At 43.1% G+C, this 16,819-nt stretch overlaps 1 protein-coding gene across 1 annotated transcript in view; it reads right to left on the bottom strand.

Annotated features, from left to right (window-relative positions):
- kif18a (kinesin family member 18A) overlaps positions 1-16,819 on the bottom strand; it is an 88,590-nt gene that overhangs the window by 22,144 nt on the left and 49,627 nt on the right. Inside the window, exons 10-13 of the mRNA XM_061815511.1 lie at positions 4,470-4,632; positions 2,019-2,183; positions 1,146-1,267; positions 767-1,056 (exon numbers count right to left, since the gene is read on the bottom strand). Of these exons, the coding sequence (XP_061671495.1) occupies positions 767-1,056; positions 1,146-1,267; positions 2,019-2,183; positions 4,470-4,632 (740 nt within the window). The remainder of the gene's footprint in view (positions 1-766; positions 1,057-1,145; positions 1,268-2,018; positions 2,184-4,469; positions 4,633-16,819) is intronic.

Here is a 16,819-nt window from a genome sequence, read left to right as displayed (position 1 = left end):
TAATGCAAACTGACCTAAAACAGGAAAAAAACTGTCAAGGTGGAAAATGACTAAGTGCTGTTCCTGCCTTGGCCTCTTAGGGTAGTGTTGTGTGATGCATGCATGAAGGTACGTTTGCATCTTAAAAACAAAACAAAAAAAATACTCCCAACAAAAGGTAGAATAACATTACAATATTTTTTTTTTTTCAGATTAGGAAGAATATATCTGTGTGAGTATTGTTGTTTTCCCTTTCCATACGTCTCACTCGAGATTGTCTACCAATATTTGTTCAAAAATAAATTCCACCTGTGGTCTAATACTAAGTGTAGCTAGCCTGTCAATAAGATTTTCAACAGACTTGGAATTAAGATGTCAATTTCTAAAACGATCACGTGTGTAATATTTTTAGTGTGTGCTTAAATGTAAACTACAGAGACTGTCTTTGTGTGTGTCATCCATCCACATACAGTCCGTGTGTCACTTTCAGTCACATATTACACCACGACTAAAAACACTGAAAAGTTACAGTGTGTCATAGAAAATGATATTACTGCTCTATTTGGTAAGATCTTTGTACTTCTATTATTTTGTCAATTTGTGCCAATTAAAACCTTTTACATTCAACCTCAAGAAGCTGAAAATCTTGTGGATTGTCGATTCGATGTCGATTTTTGATCACATTATTGGATGGCGACATCCCTAAAATTAAGAAAACTCTAAGATGATGACTAAGTGCAAAAATAAAAGCATGAAAGGTGAACAAAATAACAACATGGAGACTTACTACAAGGACCACTCTGGTGGTAAAGCAGTTGTGAGAAAGACAGGACAGGTGCCAAGTCACCACAGTACTTGAAGTTCCTCGATTCCTTGGCCTCTTGTGTCATTTCCTTAGTAGCTGAACCTTGTACACCTGGGTCCACTTCTGCATGGTCTGCCCAGGACACCTCCCTCTCTCTCAGCACAATTTGCTGAAGCTCATGGTTTTCCAACTCATCTTGGGCTGTAAGACGGCCAGCGTCATGCATCGCAGAGTAACATCGACCATAAGCTGGCAACAACAGGTTCACCATTCTAGAATTCAATAAATAGATTATTGCAATTAGATGTATTAGTGAGCAAATACACAGGAATGCACAACTTTACAAATCATACCAACATACTTTCGCATGCGTTTGTTCTCTTGATCCTGAAGTGCAGTGATTTTGAGCATTTGCTTGATGTGTTGTTTAAGATCATTCACATGAAGTTCCAGTCTATGACGTTGCAAGTCCTTTTCTAATACCTGTAGGAGAGAGTAAAAGTAGGTTAAGATGAATTAAACTACATAAATAGAAAACCTCAGACATGCCAAATTGTCCAGAGCTTGTTTGAAACATTTTTGAGAAAACATTATGTTATATGCCTTTGTCTGTTTGACTTGAAAGACTATGCTGTGGGTAAAAGGTGGTGGGGGGTTGGGGGACTCTGACGCAAGAAAACTACGAACAACAGCAGCGAGAACATTTGATTGTGAGTGCGTCATAGTTCTGGGTCAGTTCTTGGAAGAAAGGATAATGAAGAAAAAAAAACATGGGCATGGTTTTAGGTAACTGGCTGCTGTGTGAGGGACGAGTAAAGTGTATTGATTTATTCTCTTCGGTGATCCACGAGTGAGGTGAAGAAATAAAATGAGCACGGTTCTAATTACTGGGAGAACAGATGGGAAGAAAACAAAGACAGTCACGACACCAGTAGACATTGCCTACCTTTTAAAATAAACAAAAAACAGCAAGCAATAATTTTTCAAGGATTCATCTGACATTGATGAATTTACCTCATCATCATATAATTTTTTTCTACTCTGATTTAGACATCTATTGCACCTTAAAATACAGAATTATTAAAGTATTATTAGTACATCATTTTTCCTAAGACCAGCAAAACTGGTTACTTATGTTGGCAGCAAAATCACATGACAAATGAGTTGTTCTCTTTCAAAGAACCAGCATTACCCTGATAACTGATTCCATTTGGATAAATAAGTCTGTACTAACTTCAGATGGAAGATCATTTGACATCAACGATCTTATTTCGTTTTCGATACGGTGGAGGCAGCCCTCATTGTCCTGAAAGCGCTTTTCTGCTTCAATCAGACGTTTGCAGATTTGCTGTTGCTTAGTGTGTAGCATTGCAATCTTCCGCTCATGTTTACAAGTCGCCTATTGGAGAAGAACACAAGGAGTTACATGATTAAAGGAATAGTCGGCTGAACAATGAAAAGCCTTATCCAATCGGTCATGTCATATGTGCTTTACCTTGAAAATTTGAGGTTAATCCGATATCATTAAATGCTGTTTTTTATCGGTAATTACAACTCTTCATGGGTGCTGCCATTTTGGCGACTAACATGACTTAAAAAACAGGAAGTGACGTCTCTTGTGCGAATCCTATGCGCAAACAATCACAGACATCCTCACCTGCTGAATAAATAGCAGCATCGTTTGATCAGGAAGACGGACGAATACGTCCATACAGATTTGAACCTGTGGCTGTAAATATTGGTGAATATTTGGATGGATTTTCGGATGGGAATGACGAAGAGTCCGACTCGCATAACTAACCAAAGGTGCAGAACAGTCGAACGCCAATGTTGTGGAACAATAATTATGAAAACTTTTGACAAAGGTCTCTCAAAGAAAAAAAAAATGAGTAGTAGTCTTCAACAAGAATGGACAGCCTTCGTGTAGAGGGAAAATACTGCTGTGCATTTAAATTCACAGATGGGGAGTATGTCAAAGCGTTCATACTAGATGTTGCCAATCAATATTTTAAAAACTTAGCATAAAGACAAGATAATCAAACGAATAAAAGACATGCCTTTGTTAGCAAGAACTGTTCACCATCGGAGCATCATGATGGCAATTCAAATTACGTTCATGATGATTGGATGGAAGTCTCAACGTATGCATGACGTATGAAAGCACAAGAAGTCGCATTAATGGTAAGAAGTACTTTTGTCATCATTGGTTAGGAACATCATAGCATTGTTATTTAAAAGAATTATTGTACTCTAAAAGTGTTGGTCTTAAATACAGTGAAGAAAATAAGTATTTGAACACCCTGCTATGTTGCAAATTCTCTCACTTAGAAATCATGGAGGGGTCTGAAATTTTCATCATGGGTGCATGTTCACTGTGAGAGAGATAATCTAAAAAGAAAAATGATTTATGATGTATGATTTTTTTACAGCTGCAAATAAGTATGTGAACACCTGAGAAAACCAATGTTAATATTTGGTACAGTAGTAGTAGTAGTTTGTTTGCAATTACAGAGGTCGAACAGTGCAGTCGTCCTGTCCCATGTGCAGAAAAACACCCCCAAAGCATGATGCTACAACCCCCATGATTCACAGTCGGGATGATGTTCTTGGGATGGAACTCATCATTCGTCTTCCTCCAAACACAGTTAGTGAAATTATGACCAAAAAGTATAATTTTGGTCTCCAAGACTTTCACCATACTGACAAACGTGCAGACCGCTCGATAACATGTGTATGTACGTCTATAAGTTATAACTATGCTGTAGTAAACAGATTCCTTCTCTATGAAATGTTAACAGAATGAAAATACCGCCAAAATGCTGCCGGAAATCGGAATGTTGTCGTTATTATAAACACCAATTTTAATGCAAACTGATAGCAATGCCGTAAACAGATAGCAATGCTGTTTTTCCGCTATCATAACTGACTAATTTCACGACGAGCGTTGCCGATAAATGCTGGCGGCCGGTCTTGATCACAGCCTCGCCCTGCTTCAAGCCATTATTTCTATCCAAATTATGGCAAAATTTCGCTATATAGTAGGGCATTTACACGTGTCCGATGGTGGTGGTACTGCATGTGATTACACTATAAATCAGCCATGATTTCTTTGTTTACGCACAGGAGACGTCACAGCCACGCAACTCGGTCATGTGGGTCACCAAAATGGCGGCATGAAAATTCATAATTGCCAATAAAAACACCATTAAATGATGTGATTAATCTCAAATTTTCAAGGTACAGTACATATGACATGACCTATTGGATTAAGGCTTTTCATTGTTCAGCGGCCTATTCCTTTAAGAAATAATAAATGATCAGAACACCTTTTTTTGTAAAATATCAGCATATTGTGTGTGTGGGACGAGGTTTGATGGTGATGGTATGAGATTCCAACAATTTCTGCAATATCAGCTTTTTTAAGAGAGGAAAAGTAAATTCAGAATACTTTTTTCCCAGTTTTTCAGAATTATACTGATTTCACACTGTAAAATGTAGAGGAGGAGACTAAGATTAGGAGGATTCAAATTCAAGCAACTTCACAACACAACACTGGCTCAGTCCTGTTGAGGCATAAATTACAGGCTGAGAGTACTGTGGAGAACAGCAAAGTAAAAAAAATGATTCAGCGTCACTTTTCCTGCAGGGATGATGGAATCCGGAAACCCGAGTAAACCGCCGTTACCTTCTCAATCTTTTCTTTGGCAGAGATATATTGGATCTGCAGGTTGTGCTCCTCACTGTACCGCTGGCGAAGCTCATTCTCCTTCACTTGTCTCTCCAGATCCAGCTGTTCTCTCCTGATTTCAGCATGCATGGAGATGACCTGCCTCAGTAATTCTGACACCCTAAAAAGAGACAAAAAAGCCTGACTTTAAACTTCAAAGCACTGCCAAACTTTACTAGGTTCAAACATTTAAAGGAATACTCAGATGAACAATGAAAAGCCTTAATCCTATAGGTCATGTCATATTTACTGTACCTTGAAAATTTGAGGTTAATCTGTTATCATTTAAAGGTGTTTTGAGAAGATTTTTATCAGCAATTATGAATTTTCACGGGCACCGTCATTTTAGCGTGTCACATGACTTAAAAAAACGAAGTGATGTCTCCTGTGCGCCTCCTGAGTGCAAACACAATCACGGACAGCGCTGATTTCTTGGATTTATCCTTATCTGCTGAAAAAATAGCAGAATAGATTAATCGGGAAGAAGTTAGGGTTAGGATACGTACAGATTTGAACCTGTGGCTGTAAATAATGATGAGTATTTGGATGGATTTTCGGATGGGAATGACGCAGAGTCTGACTAGCTAACTGACCACAGGCGCAGAATGGTCGAACGCCGATTGTGTGAAACAATAATAATACGTAATATCCGCGCAAGTAGGTCATGTGGCTCGCCAAAATGGCGGCACCCATGATAATTCGTAATTACCTATAAAAATATCGAATTAATCTAAAATTTTCAAGGTACACTACATATGACATGACCTGTCAGATTAAGGCTTTTCATTTTTCAGTGGACTATTCCTTTAAATCAGCGGTGTTCAATGCGTCGATCGCGAGGCAGTCTTAGTCGATCGTGATGGCGTGCCGGGAAAAAAAAAAAAAAGTCAGTTGTATTTTTCTGACCTTTAACTCCCAACGACACAGAGTACAGCAAAACACACTAGTCAACTATTTGTTGCTGCAGAGGTGCCAAAGTGGCTTTCTTGTCCTTTGCTCTGCCTTTGAGTGCATTGGCCTCTGTGATAAACCTCAGATTCCTCTTTTCTTCTGCCTCCTCACACAGCCAGTCAGCCTTCTCAATAAGCGTTGATATGTCAGTCTCTATTCGGGCTTTTTTGGCTTTGAGGCAGTAGAGATGAAAAGTGGGCAGCGATGCCAAATATAGCCAGGTATGAAGTCTTCCTTTCCCCACAGTGGTAGTTTTTAGCAATGTCACTGTCTGGGAACATGACTGCAAACACTTTCGAGTTATTTTCACAAGATTTGTAACTGTAATGGTTGCAGATCACTTTTAAAGTCTCTGCCTGTAACGAGTCCGTCTTCGTGTATTGAACTACATTCATAAAACCTGACTTCCAGCTGGTTGAAGTCGATGACTGGACAACTGTAGGTGCACATGCACTGCCAGTACCACTGCCTGAAGTTGATGCTTCACTATCTTGATATTTTAGAAACTGATTCATACCAACGGAAGATGAGAGTCTTCACCAAATCAGCGTGTCTCCTGTTTTTCCGGTGCGACTCGAGCGCTTTGACGCCCATCTTTTCAAGCTGTATACTCTGCTTGCACAGATGGCAGTAAAACATGTGCCGATCTTTTGGACCTCGATGAACCCAGCTCCCAAACTCCTTACTTTCAACCTAAGCTTCTTGAAAAATGCACTTCCCCGTGATAAAAGTTGGATCGATGAAAGAACTACGCTACGTCGTAACGAAGACGAAGTGAAATGCCTACTCACGGAAACAAACAATGGAATATCGACAAGATGGCGACTCGTTGTCAACACGGTGACTTTCGTTGACAATTTCTGGCTGTTTTGGACGCCAGACAGATCGCTATTTTTTTTTTACATAAAAGATTAATTGATTTTTTAGGGAGAATTTTGGCGGTAGAGGTCCTCCCTTTGATATTTTTTTAATTTAAGGCCTTTTTCGGGGCTTGACCGGTTTCCGTGGATTTTAAGGACTTTTAGGAGCCCCTAAATGCACCTTCGAAAATTTAGGGTTTTTTAGGGACTTTTAGGACCGCGTGCGAACCCTGTTGAGGGATTCTGTTCTGACAATCATATGCACCAGGACAAGCGTGTCCTGTGGCCTGTCCAGAGATATATATTACTGCTACATCAGCACATGCACAATGATTATTTTTAATGATTGTTGTACAGACAGTTTTTTGAAAAACAATAAGATAAGTAAAAACCTAACACAATTTATATACAGATAATTCCCAATATTTTGAGCATATGTGTAGCAGCAAATTGGTGGTGCACACTGTACATCGGTAAAAGGGGTTTCCTGATTTTTTAGGTCAACTTTGGGGGTCTGCATTATACTTCAGCAGGCACTATACTCGAGAAATTATGGTACTTTGTAGTTTTTCCACATTTCACAGGGGGTTGTGGTCCCCATTAACCGTGAAAAACGAGGGATGACTGTAGACAAAATCATAATGTGTCTTTTTACACAGTCCATCTATCCATCCTCTACCGCTTTTCTAGGTTGTGTCGCAGGGGTAATAGCTCTAGCAAGGATGCCCAGACTTCCCTGTACCCAGCCATTTCAGACATATGTAGTCAGTCCAGTGTGTGTTGGGTTGTCCTCAGGGTCTCCTTCCGGTAGGATGTGCCCAGAACACCTCACCAGGGAGGTGTTCCGGAGGCATCCGAATCAGATGCTCAATGCGAAGGAGCAGTGGCTCGACACTGAGCCCCTCCCGGATGACCGAGCTTCTCGCCCTATCTCTAAGTTGGAGCCCGGACATCCTCCAGGTTTTTGTATTTCAGTCACGACCCACTGCTCATGACCACAGGTGAGGGTAGGAATGTAGATCGACTGGTAAATTGAGAGCTTCAGCTTTCGACTTAGCCCCAACCTTTACCACAACAGATCGATACAAAGTTTGCATCAATCCAGACGCTGCACCAATCTGCCTGTCAATCTCCCGCTCCATTCTTCCCTCACTCGAGAACAAGACCCCAAGATACTTTAACTCCTCCACTTGGGGCAGGATCTCATCCCCGACCTGGAGTTTGCCCACCACCACTTTCCAACTGAGGACCATGGTCTCAGATTGGGAGATTCTGATTCTCATCCCTGCCGCTTCAGACTTGGCTGTGAACCGCTCTAGTAAACATTTGAAACCATGGCTTGCAGAAGCCAAGAGAACACATCATCTGCAAAAAGAAGAGAAGCAATAGTGAGGCCACCAAACTGGATCCCCTCTACACCTTGACTGCACCTAGAGATTCTGTCCATAAAAGTTATGAACAGAATTGCTGACAATGGGCAGCCTGAGCAGAGTCCAACTCTCACTGGAAACTAGTCTGAATTACTGCCAGCAATGCGGACCAAAGTGACACTGGTCGTACATTGGACTGTACAACCTGTATCGTTACCCCATACTCCCAAAGGACCCCCGACAGGACTCCGCGAGGGACACGGTCGAATGCCTTCTCAAAGTCCATGAAACATGACTGGTTAGGCGTACTCCCATGGTCCTCGAGGACACGGTCAAGGGTGTAGAGCTAATCCACTGTTCCATGGCCAGGACAAAAAAAACATTGCCCCTCTTGAATCCAAGATTGGACTTCCCGATGGACCCTCCACTACAGCGCCCACCAACCAGAGAGGCTGAGGAATGTGATCCCCCACTAGTTGGAACAGACCCTCCGGTCCCCTCTTCTTAAAAGGTAGACCAGCACGCCACTCTGCCATTCCAAAGGCACTGTCCCCAATGTCCATGCAATGTTGCAGAAGCGTGTCAACCAAGACATCCCCACAAAATCCAGAGCTGTTAGGAACCCCGGCCACTGAGGAGCTTTTTAACCAACTTGGTGACCTGAACCCCAGAGATAGGAGAACCCGCCTCAGAGAAGCCAGGACCTGCTTCCTCATAGAAGCATTCTCCTCACCGACTCAGAACGTCTATTGAATAGAGGTGTGGAAGATAGTCCACTCAGAACTAAATGTCCCCTGGCCCCCTGGAACATGAGCAAAGTTCTGCCAGGGGTGGGAGTTGAAACTCATTCTGACAGGGGAATCTGCCATTCCGAGCAGACCCTCACAATACGTTTGGGCCTGCCACGTCAAACTGAAATCTTCCCCTACAATCGGAGCCAACTCACCACTAGGTTGTTATCAGTTCGCAGCGCCGCTCCCCTCTTCACCAAAGTGTTCAAGACATGCGGCCGCAAGTCCGATGACACAACCACAAAGTCGGTCATCGAACTGCAACCTAGGGTTTCCTGGTGTCAAGTGCACATATGGACATCCTTATGCCTGAACATGGTGTTCGTTATGGACAATTTGTGATGGCCACAGAAGTTCAGTCACAGAACACCGCTTGGATTCTGATCGATAGGGCCAATCTTCTCAATCACGCCCTTCCAGGTCTCACTATTATTGCTCACCTGAGCATTGAAGTCCCCCAGCAGAACAATGGAGTCCCTAGAGGGAGCGCTCTCCAGCACTCCCTCTCAGGACGCCGGAAAGTGTGGGTATTCTGAACTGCTGTTTGATATATAAGCAGAAACAAAACTCAGGACACCCCCACCCCCAACCTGCTTGGCGCCTCTCACCGTGGTCAACTCCAGAATGAAACAGAGTTAAACCCCTCTCAAGAGGACTGGTACCAGAGTTCAAGTGGTGTGTGGCGGAGACTCCAACTATCTAGTCGGAGCTTCTCGGCCTCACACACCAGCTCAGGCTCCTTCTTTGTTAGTGAGGTGACATTGCATGTCCCGAAATCCAGTTTCTGTAGCTTGGGATCAGATCGCCAAGGTCCTCGCTTTCAGCCACTGCCCAGCTTACATAGCATCCGATCCCTATGGCCTATCTCACAGGTGGTGAGCCCATGGGAAGGGGGACCCACATTACCCTTTTGGGCTGTGACTGGCCAGGCCCCATGGGTGCAGGCCCGGCCACCAGGTGCTTGCCTTTGAGCCCCACCTTCAAGCTTGGGTCTGGGCCCAGTGACCTGCGTCCATGTACGGGAAAAAACTCAAACCATTTAAGTCTTTCATCATAGGAGTATCACAGCCATGCTTTGTCTGGTCCCTCACCTAGGACCTGTTTGCCACGGGTGACCTGCTAGGGCCGTGAAGCCCCAACTTAGCTCCGAGGATCATTGTAACACACAAACCCCTCCACAAAGATAAAGTGACGGCTAAAGGACATAGTCCTGGCTAAAAATATTGGCACCCCACAAGATCCCAATATTTTGAGCATGGCTTTACATTGACATGAGATGATCATCTGTGTTCTTACTAAATTACTGTAGTAAACCAATTTAATTTATCCAGAACAGGGAGAGCGAGAAGTAGGTATGTAAATAAAACTGGAGAGGTGTCACTAAAATGAATGCACTCTATAATGAAACTGTAGTGACGTAGGACACATCATGACCTTGCTGAATTTTTAATAGTGTGCGAAACATGCTTTATTCAGAGCATCTCACTGAATGTTGTGATTTCTGATGCCAGTAAATGAAATGCGTGGGAGTGAGATTCATTCAGCTTTTCTGTATCCTCCACCCCAAGCCTGATAGATCTCAATGTAGCCCTTCAAGATAACTACAGCCGATATCTAGACATTTAAATGTGATAAAAGACTGACTCTTGCAACACACTCAAAAAAAGCACTCCACTGACCACACGCGGTAAAAAATAGGTGTAAGTTTTTTTTTCAATTAAGCAAGTTTTGAGTACAAGCTGTAAGACCTATATAGCTCAGTAGAGGTAGTGACACATATCTGACACCTTCTAAATCAAAATTTTCTTGTGTAGGTTTTAATTTAGGTAAAAAAAAGGTTTACAGTGTGAGGTGTAAGACACATGATGTGGTGACGGTAACCTTGAGAAACACGAGGCCATGTGTTATTAACCAATGATTAACATTGTAACTTTAAAAATAAGTCTATTACGATTGAATTAAAAAAAGAAAAATCAGAAAATGACTCGTCCCTACTATGAAATGCAGCTCTACTTTTATTTAGTGAATAAGAGAACAATACAGATGTGCTCATATTGATTACCAGGGCAGAATTTATAAAGTGTTTACAATTCTTTTTTACGCGCTATTATCATTATATCACCCCTTCTAGAACCCGTCACCTTAACATAGTGGAGGGGTTCATGTAGTACCAATGATCCTAGGGGCTAAATTTATGAGGCCTTTAAGCCCCTGCTCGGGTCACCCATGACAAACAGGTCCTACGTGAGGAACCACATAAAAGCACAGCTGTGAGACTCCTATGATGAAAGACTCAAATGGAACGAAGTTTCCCTTGCCCGGTAGCTGGTCACTCGGGCCTCCCTCTGGAGCCAGAACTAGAGGTGGGGCTCGAAGGCGAGCACCTGGTGTCCAGGACTGCACCCATGGGACCCGGGCGTTCACAGCCAAAAAATGTAATGTGGGTCCCCCTGCCCATGGGCTCACTACCTGTGGCAGGGGCATAGGGGTCAGGTTTAGTGCGAGCTGGGCGGCACAATCCGATCCCTAACTAAAGAAGCTGGTTCTAGGGACATGGAATGTCACCTCTCTGGCACGGGACTGTGGTACCTTCTGGGATGTCCTCCAGGGCTCCAGACTGCAATTTCCCCCCTTTATGGACCCTGCACTGTGTTTTTAACATGAATGAAAAACTCATTTTTTGGAAGAGGAAAGCTACACGTACTCCTACAAGGACCGTGTTGATGTTCATCGTGTGGCAATTCTGCAGGTGCGTTAACTTAAAGGAAATGGAAAGACCGCAATGCACCTTTTTTCTAACATTATACAGTTTTTATGCGGAATACGAATCTAAAATCAGTTATGAAGGAAACATTTTTATTTTTCGATTATTTGCAACAAATGATCGCACATTGCTCCCTCCAAAGATTTTCTATTGGGTTTAGGTCTGGAGACTGGCTAGGCCACGCCAGACCCTTGATATGCTTCCCTTGGTTTTCCTGGCTGTGTGCTTCGGGTCATTGTCATGTTGAAAGACCCAGACCCGACCCATCTTCAATTCTTTGACTGTGGGAAAGAGGCTGTCCCCCAAAATCTCACAATACATGGCTGCAGTCACACTCTCCTTAATACAGTGGACTTGTCCTGTCCCATGTGCAGAAAAACACCCCCAAAGCATGATGTTACCGCCCCCATGCTTCACAGTCGAGTTGTTGTTCTTGGGATGGAACTCATCATTTGTCTTCCTCCAAACACGGTTAGTGGATTGATGACTAAAAAGTTTAATTTTGGTCTCATCTGACCACAAAACTTTCTCCCACGACGCCTCTATATCATCCAAATGGTCATTGGCAAACTTAAGACGGGCCTTGACATGCTGGTTTCAGCAGGGGAATCCTCCGTGCCATGCATAATTTCAAACCATGACATCTTAGTGTATTACCAACAGTCACCTTGGAATCGGTGGTCCCAGCTCTTTTCAGGTCATTGAGAGGTCTTTGAGGGTCAGAATTGTAGCTGATAGGCAGTTCAGATACTTATTTGCAGCTGTATACAGGGTTCGTACACTTTCAAAGAATCAAAATTCCATTAATTTTCCATGACTTTCCAGCTACCCAATACAAAATTCCATGACTAATATTATGTAATATGTACTCTATTTTTACAATGTGATGCTAAATCATCTCTCATTTAATTATTAAATGATACATACTCAGTCCGACCCAAAAGATTAAAGGGCTTTTTAGGGGCATTCTTAGGGGCCGACAAGAAAAAATTTCAGGCCATTGTGGGAAATCAAGAGTAAGGAAAAAAAGACTCACCCAATGGTGCCATCAACCATTCTTGGTTCATCAAACGTTCCAGTACCTCAGTACTTGTGACAGTGATCACCTGTCGCCCCTTGTGGTAGTTCTCATTGATATGACCATTGTCAATGTCATGGGAGATGGGAGCGTGTTGGATCCGGTGACTTGTTTAAAATCCTCGCGCCTGGCAGGTGCATCGCGAAATAAGTTGTAGAGGCTGGACAGAAAATCTTCCACCCCCCATCCAGCTGCCTTGCAACCGATTCGAAATGCACTATGGAGGATGGGTAGACCGCAGCTTCCAGTCTGCAGTATGTGGCGGGTGATCATCTTTTCTATTTGTTCTCGAATAGATTTGTACAGCTTCCAATTAACATTGGGTTCATCCATTGAGAGCTGGAGCATCTTTTGGTGACCGAAGTCACACACGATAGGGTCCAGACGCTCCTGAAGATCAGTTGCTGCTGAATGTCCCAGGAATTCAGAGGTGAGGTAGCAAGTGCGGACCCGGTCATCCATCCACAATCGCACATGACTGTCCAGCTGCTTCTCTTGCATCTCATGGTTTAGAGACTCATCAAAGAGGAGGACATACTCTAATTCAGCCTTCACTTTCTGCCTCAGTAGAGATGAAAAGTGGGCAGCGATGCCAAATGTAGCCATGTACGAAGTCTTCCTTTCCACACATTGGTAGTTTTTAGCAATGTCACTGTCTGGAAACATGACTGCAAACACTTTTGAATTATTTTCACAAGATTGTAACTGTGATACCTGCAGATCACTTTTAAAGTCCACACGATCTCTGCCTTTAACAAGTCTGTTTTTGTGTATTGAACTACTTCTGGCTGGTTGAAGTCGTCAATGACTGGACAGCTGTAGGTGCGCATGCACTGCCAGTACCACTGCCTGAAGTTGATGCTTCACTATCTTGATATTTTGACAGAAACAGATTCATACTAACGGAAGATGAGATATTCTTCCCCAAATCAGCGTGTCTCCTGTTTTTCCGGTGCGACTCCAGTGCTTTGACGCTCACCTTTCCAAGGTGGTAACTCTGTTTGGACAGATGACAGTAGAACATGTGCCGATCTTTTGGATCTCGACGAACCCAGATCCCAAACTCCTTACTTTCGACCAAAGCATCTTGAAAAATGCACTTTCCCATAATACAAGTTGGATCGATCAAAGAACTACGCTACATCGTAACGAAGATGAAGTGAAATGCCTACTCACCGAAAAAACAATGGAACATCGACAACAAGATGGAGACTAGTTGTGAACAGAGGCACTTCCGTTGACAATTTCCAGCTGTTTTGGACGCCAGACAGATCGAATTTTTTTTTTTTTTAAATAAAAGATTTATTTTTTTTTAGGGAGAATTTTGGCGGTAGATGTCCTCTCTTTGATTTTTTTTTTTTTTTAATTTAAGGGCTCCTTAAGGGCTTGACCGGTTTTCTGTGAATTTTAAGGACTTTTAGTGGTCCCTAAATGCACCCTCGGAATTTTTTTCTTTTTTTTTTTTTAGGGACTTTTAGGGCCGTGTGTGAACCCTGTAATAGTGTTTTGAGAAAATTTTTATCGACAATTACAAAATTTCAGGGGCCCTGCCATTTTCGCAAGTCACATGATCTACGTGGGCATATGTGACGTGTACCGTCCAGTTACAAACGCTGGATTACATGGGACACCATTGTGCACAGCGCTGATTTCTCTGATTTATCCTCATCTGATGAAGAAATAGCAGTATCGGTTGATCGGGAAGACTGAGGAATACTTCCATACAGATTTTAACCTGTGGCTGTAATTAAAGTTGAATATTGGGATGGTTCTTCGGGCAGAATAACACGGAGTCTGACGACTCGGACGCCTACGCGTGACATAAGTGACTAAACAAAGGCCCCCCAGGAGCTCCGGGCTGGCAGCCACGGATGGTTCTTCAGATGGGAATGACTCGGAGTCTGATGAGCAAGCTCTGGTGGTGGGCCTTTAGCAGAGCTTTCAGGCGGCAGAGGCCTTTAGCCGAGCTTTGGTGGTGGCGGAGGCCTCCGAGCTTTGGCGTCCGAGGGTAACGGCCTCCGCTGCTGCTTGCTTCGTTAGCCCCGGCCGCCAAAGCTAGGCTAACAGCCTCCGCCACCACCGAGGCTCGGCGAAAGGCCTCCCCGGATGTTGAAGCCTGGCTCATGGCCTGCCGCCGGAGCTCGTGGCCCGCCTTAGCCTCGGCGTCCGGTGCTAACAGCCTCCGCCGCCTGGAACCTCTGCTCGCGGCGGGCACCGGAGCTCGCGTGTCAGAATCCACGTCAATCCCGTCCGAAGAACCATCCGCGGCTGCCGGCCCGGAGCTGCCGGGGGCCTTTGTTTACGCACTTATGTCACTGTACAAAGGAAAATTCAGGATACAAAAGAAAAATCTAGGAGCAGTATTTTCAGCCCCCAAATTCCACTGAACCTAATCATCCTGTATCTTCGTTTGTGTGATGCGATTGAGGTGCTCTCCGATTGGCTATCTCTGTAGCATCTTCCTGGCATCCCATTGGCTCGGAGGGAGGTCAGTCTTTACCATTATGCACTTCCTGTATCTTGGTTTGTATGGCAGGAGAAAGCTGCTCTTCTATTGGCTATTGATCTAGCATCTTCCTGGCATCCTAGAGGTAGAAGATGTTTTTCGTTTCTCTTGGACACTTGACTGTCACTGAAGCAGGGTCGCGCTGTCATATGCTAGCACACATTGGGAAAGTACAACTTTTTGGTGAATTTTTGGTTTTTTTTTTTTTACAAATTTATTAATCTTTATTTACTATGGGGCCCCAGGAAACCTTTGTGGAAATAAGCCATGAGCATGCGTCCATTTGTGCATATTTTTGTTCTAGCTGTCAAAAGTTCGCCCCCACGATGGCTTTTGTGTGTCACTCACCCTTCTCTTTGCATAGTCGCCCCACGCCAAAGGTAAATGTCCATAATTTTGCATTTTTCTTTACATTATGTACTTTGAATGCTTATTTTTGGCAGTGGAGTTGTGGGGGGCTTGGAATGGATTAGGCTATTGTAATTCCCGGCCTACAGAGCCCACCTGGTTATAAAGCTCACCCAGTACATTTATAAAGGAAATACCATTTGATACATATATACGCCACAGATGTGTAAAAGCTGGAAGTGCTCACATTGAAACCCACATTGAAACCTGAGATAGTTACAAAGAAAGACAGTACACAGAGAGTTTAACGCTAGCACAGCGCTAATCCCACACTAATGCTAGCACCGTGCTAACAGGGTCAGTTAAAAAGACAAAAAAGTTGGTAAAAATCACTGAGACACGGCACTAACACGCTAGAGCAGCGCTAACAGGGGGAGAGGTAAAAATCACTTTCTTGGCACATATATTTCACCGATCTCACGCTTACCTTTTCTGCTTGAGTACCCCTTGCGGCCGTTAGAAGAAATGCACAAATTAGCCGCATCACCATAAACTGCATGGTTGAAAGCGTGTGAAAAAAGCCGCAGCTTATAGGCCGGAAATTACGGTATTTACATGTACATGTTTATGAATTGTGATTTAAATACCAATCAAAATAAATGTGATTTATGTATAATTTTGTTTTACCATAATTGCTCAGCCCTTCATACAACTCACAGCAATCGTGTGAACAGCAACACTCCCTCCAGCTTTACATATGGTACAGTATCTGACTATAATTAATTGTAATTTTCAAGCATTGAACATTGGATTTTGCTTAACATTCTTTGTGTCCTACCTCAGCCTGCTTCCTTCCATCAGATTGTGTTTCCACATTAATGATGGCTATGAGAGTAGACTGAATTGATGGCAAAAATGAGAAAAGTATTTTGAAGGTAATAGCAGACACAGAAAGAAAAAATGAAAGAAAAAGAACTTTCAATTAGACAATGTTTGTGAGTGAATTTAGGAGTTAGTTAATTGAGTTCATAATATTGAATTATGAACTGAATATTATTTCCAGTTTTGTGAACAGAAAGCTGGAATCCAAAACCTTAGTCAAAATATTTTTACCCAAAACAATACGAAAGGAGATGACAAAATGATCATTAAGCCTATCAGCTTCTATATCTACATCAGCTTCATTTTGCTGTATTCTAAAACACTTAATTTTTAAATATTTAATGAATGCCAAGTTGGGGGAAAGGTGGAGCAGCTGTAAAGTGTTGGCCTCACAGTTCTGAGGACCCGGGTTCAATCCCAGCCCCACTTGTGTGGAGTTTGCCTGTTCTTCCCGTGCCTGCTTGGGTTTTCACTGGGCACTCCGGTTTCCTCCCACATCCCAAAAACATGCATTAATTGGTGATTCTAAATTGCCCCTAGGTGTGATTCTGAGTTTGAATATTGTCTGTCTCCATGTTCCCTGCGATTGGCTGGCAACCAGTTCAGGGTGTACCCTGCCTCCTGCCTTTGATGACAGCTTGGATTGGCTCTTGCACTCCTGTGACCCTTATGAGGATTAGCGGCTAAGAAAATGGATGGGTGGCTGGATACCTGATTAATTTCCTGCACTGGCACAGTTAGTGGTACACTGGAAATGA

The sequence above is a fragment of the Syngnathoides biaculeatus genome, chromosome 3 (assembly GCF_019802595.1).
Source record: "Syngnathoides biaculeatus isolate LvHL_M chromosome 3, ASM1980259v1, whole genome shotgun sequence".
In the NCBI taxonomy this organism is placed as follows: Eukaryota; Metazoa; Chordata; class Actinopteri; order Syngnathiformes; family Syngnathidae; genus Syngnathoides; species Syngnathoides biaculeatus.
The sequence above is the reverse complement of the archived record's forward strand: the minus strand, read 5'-3'. Positions and strand labels throughout refer to the sequence as shown.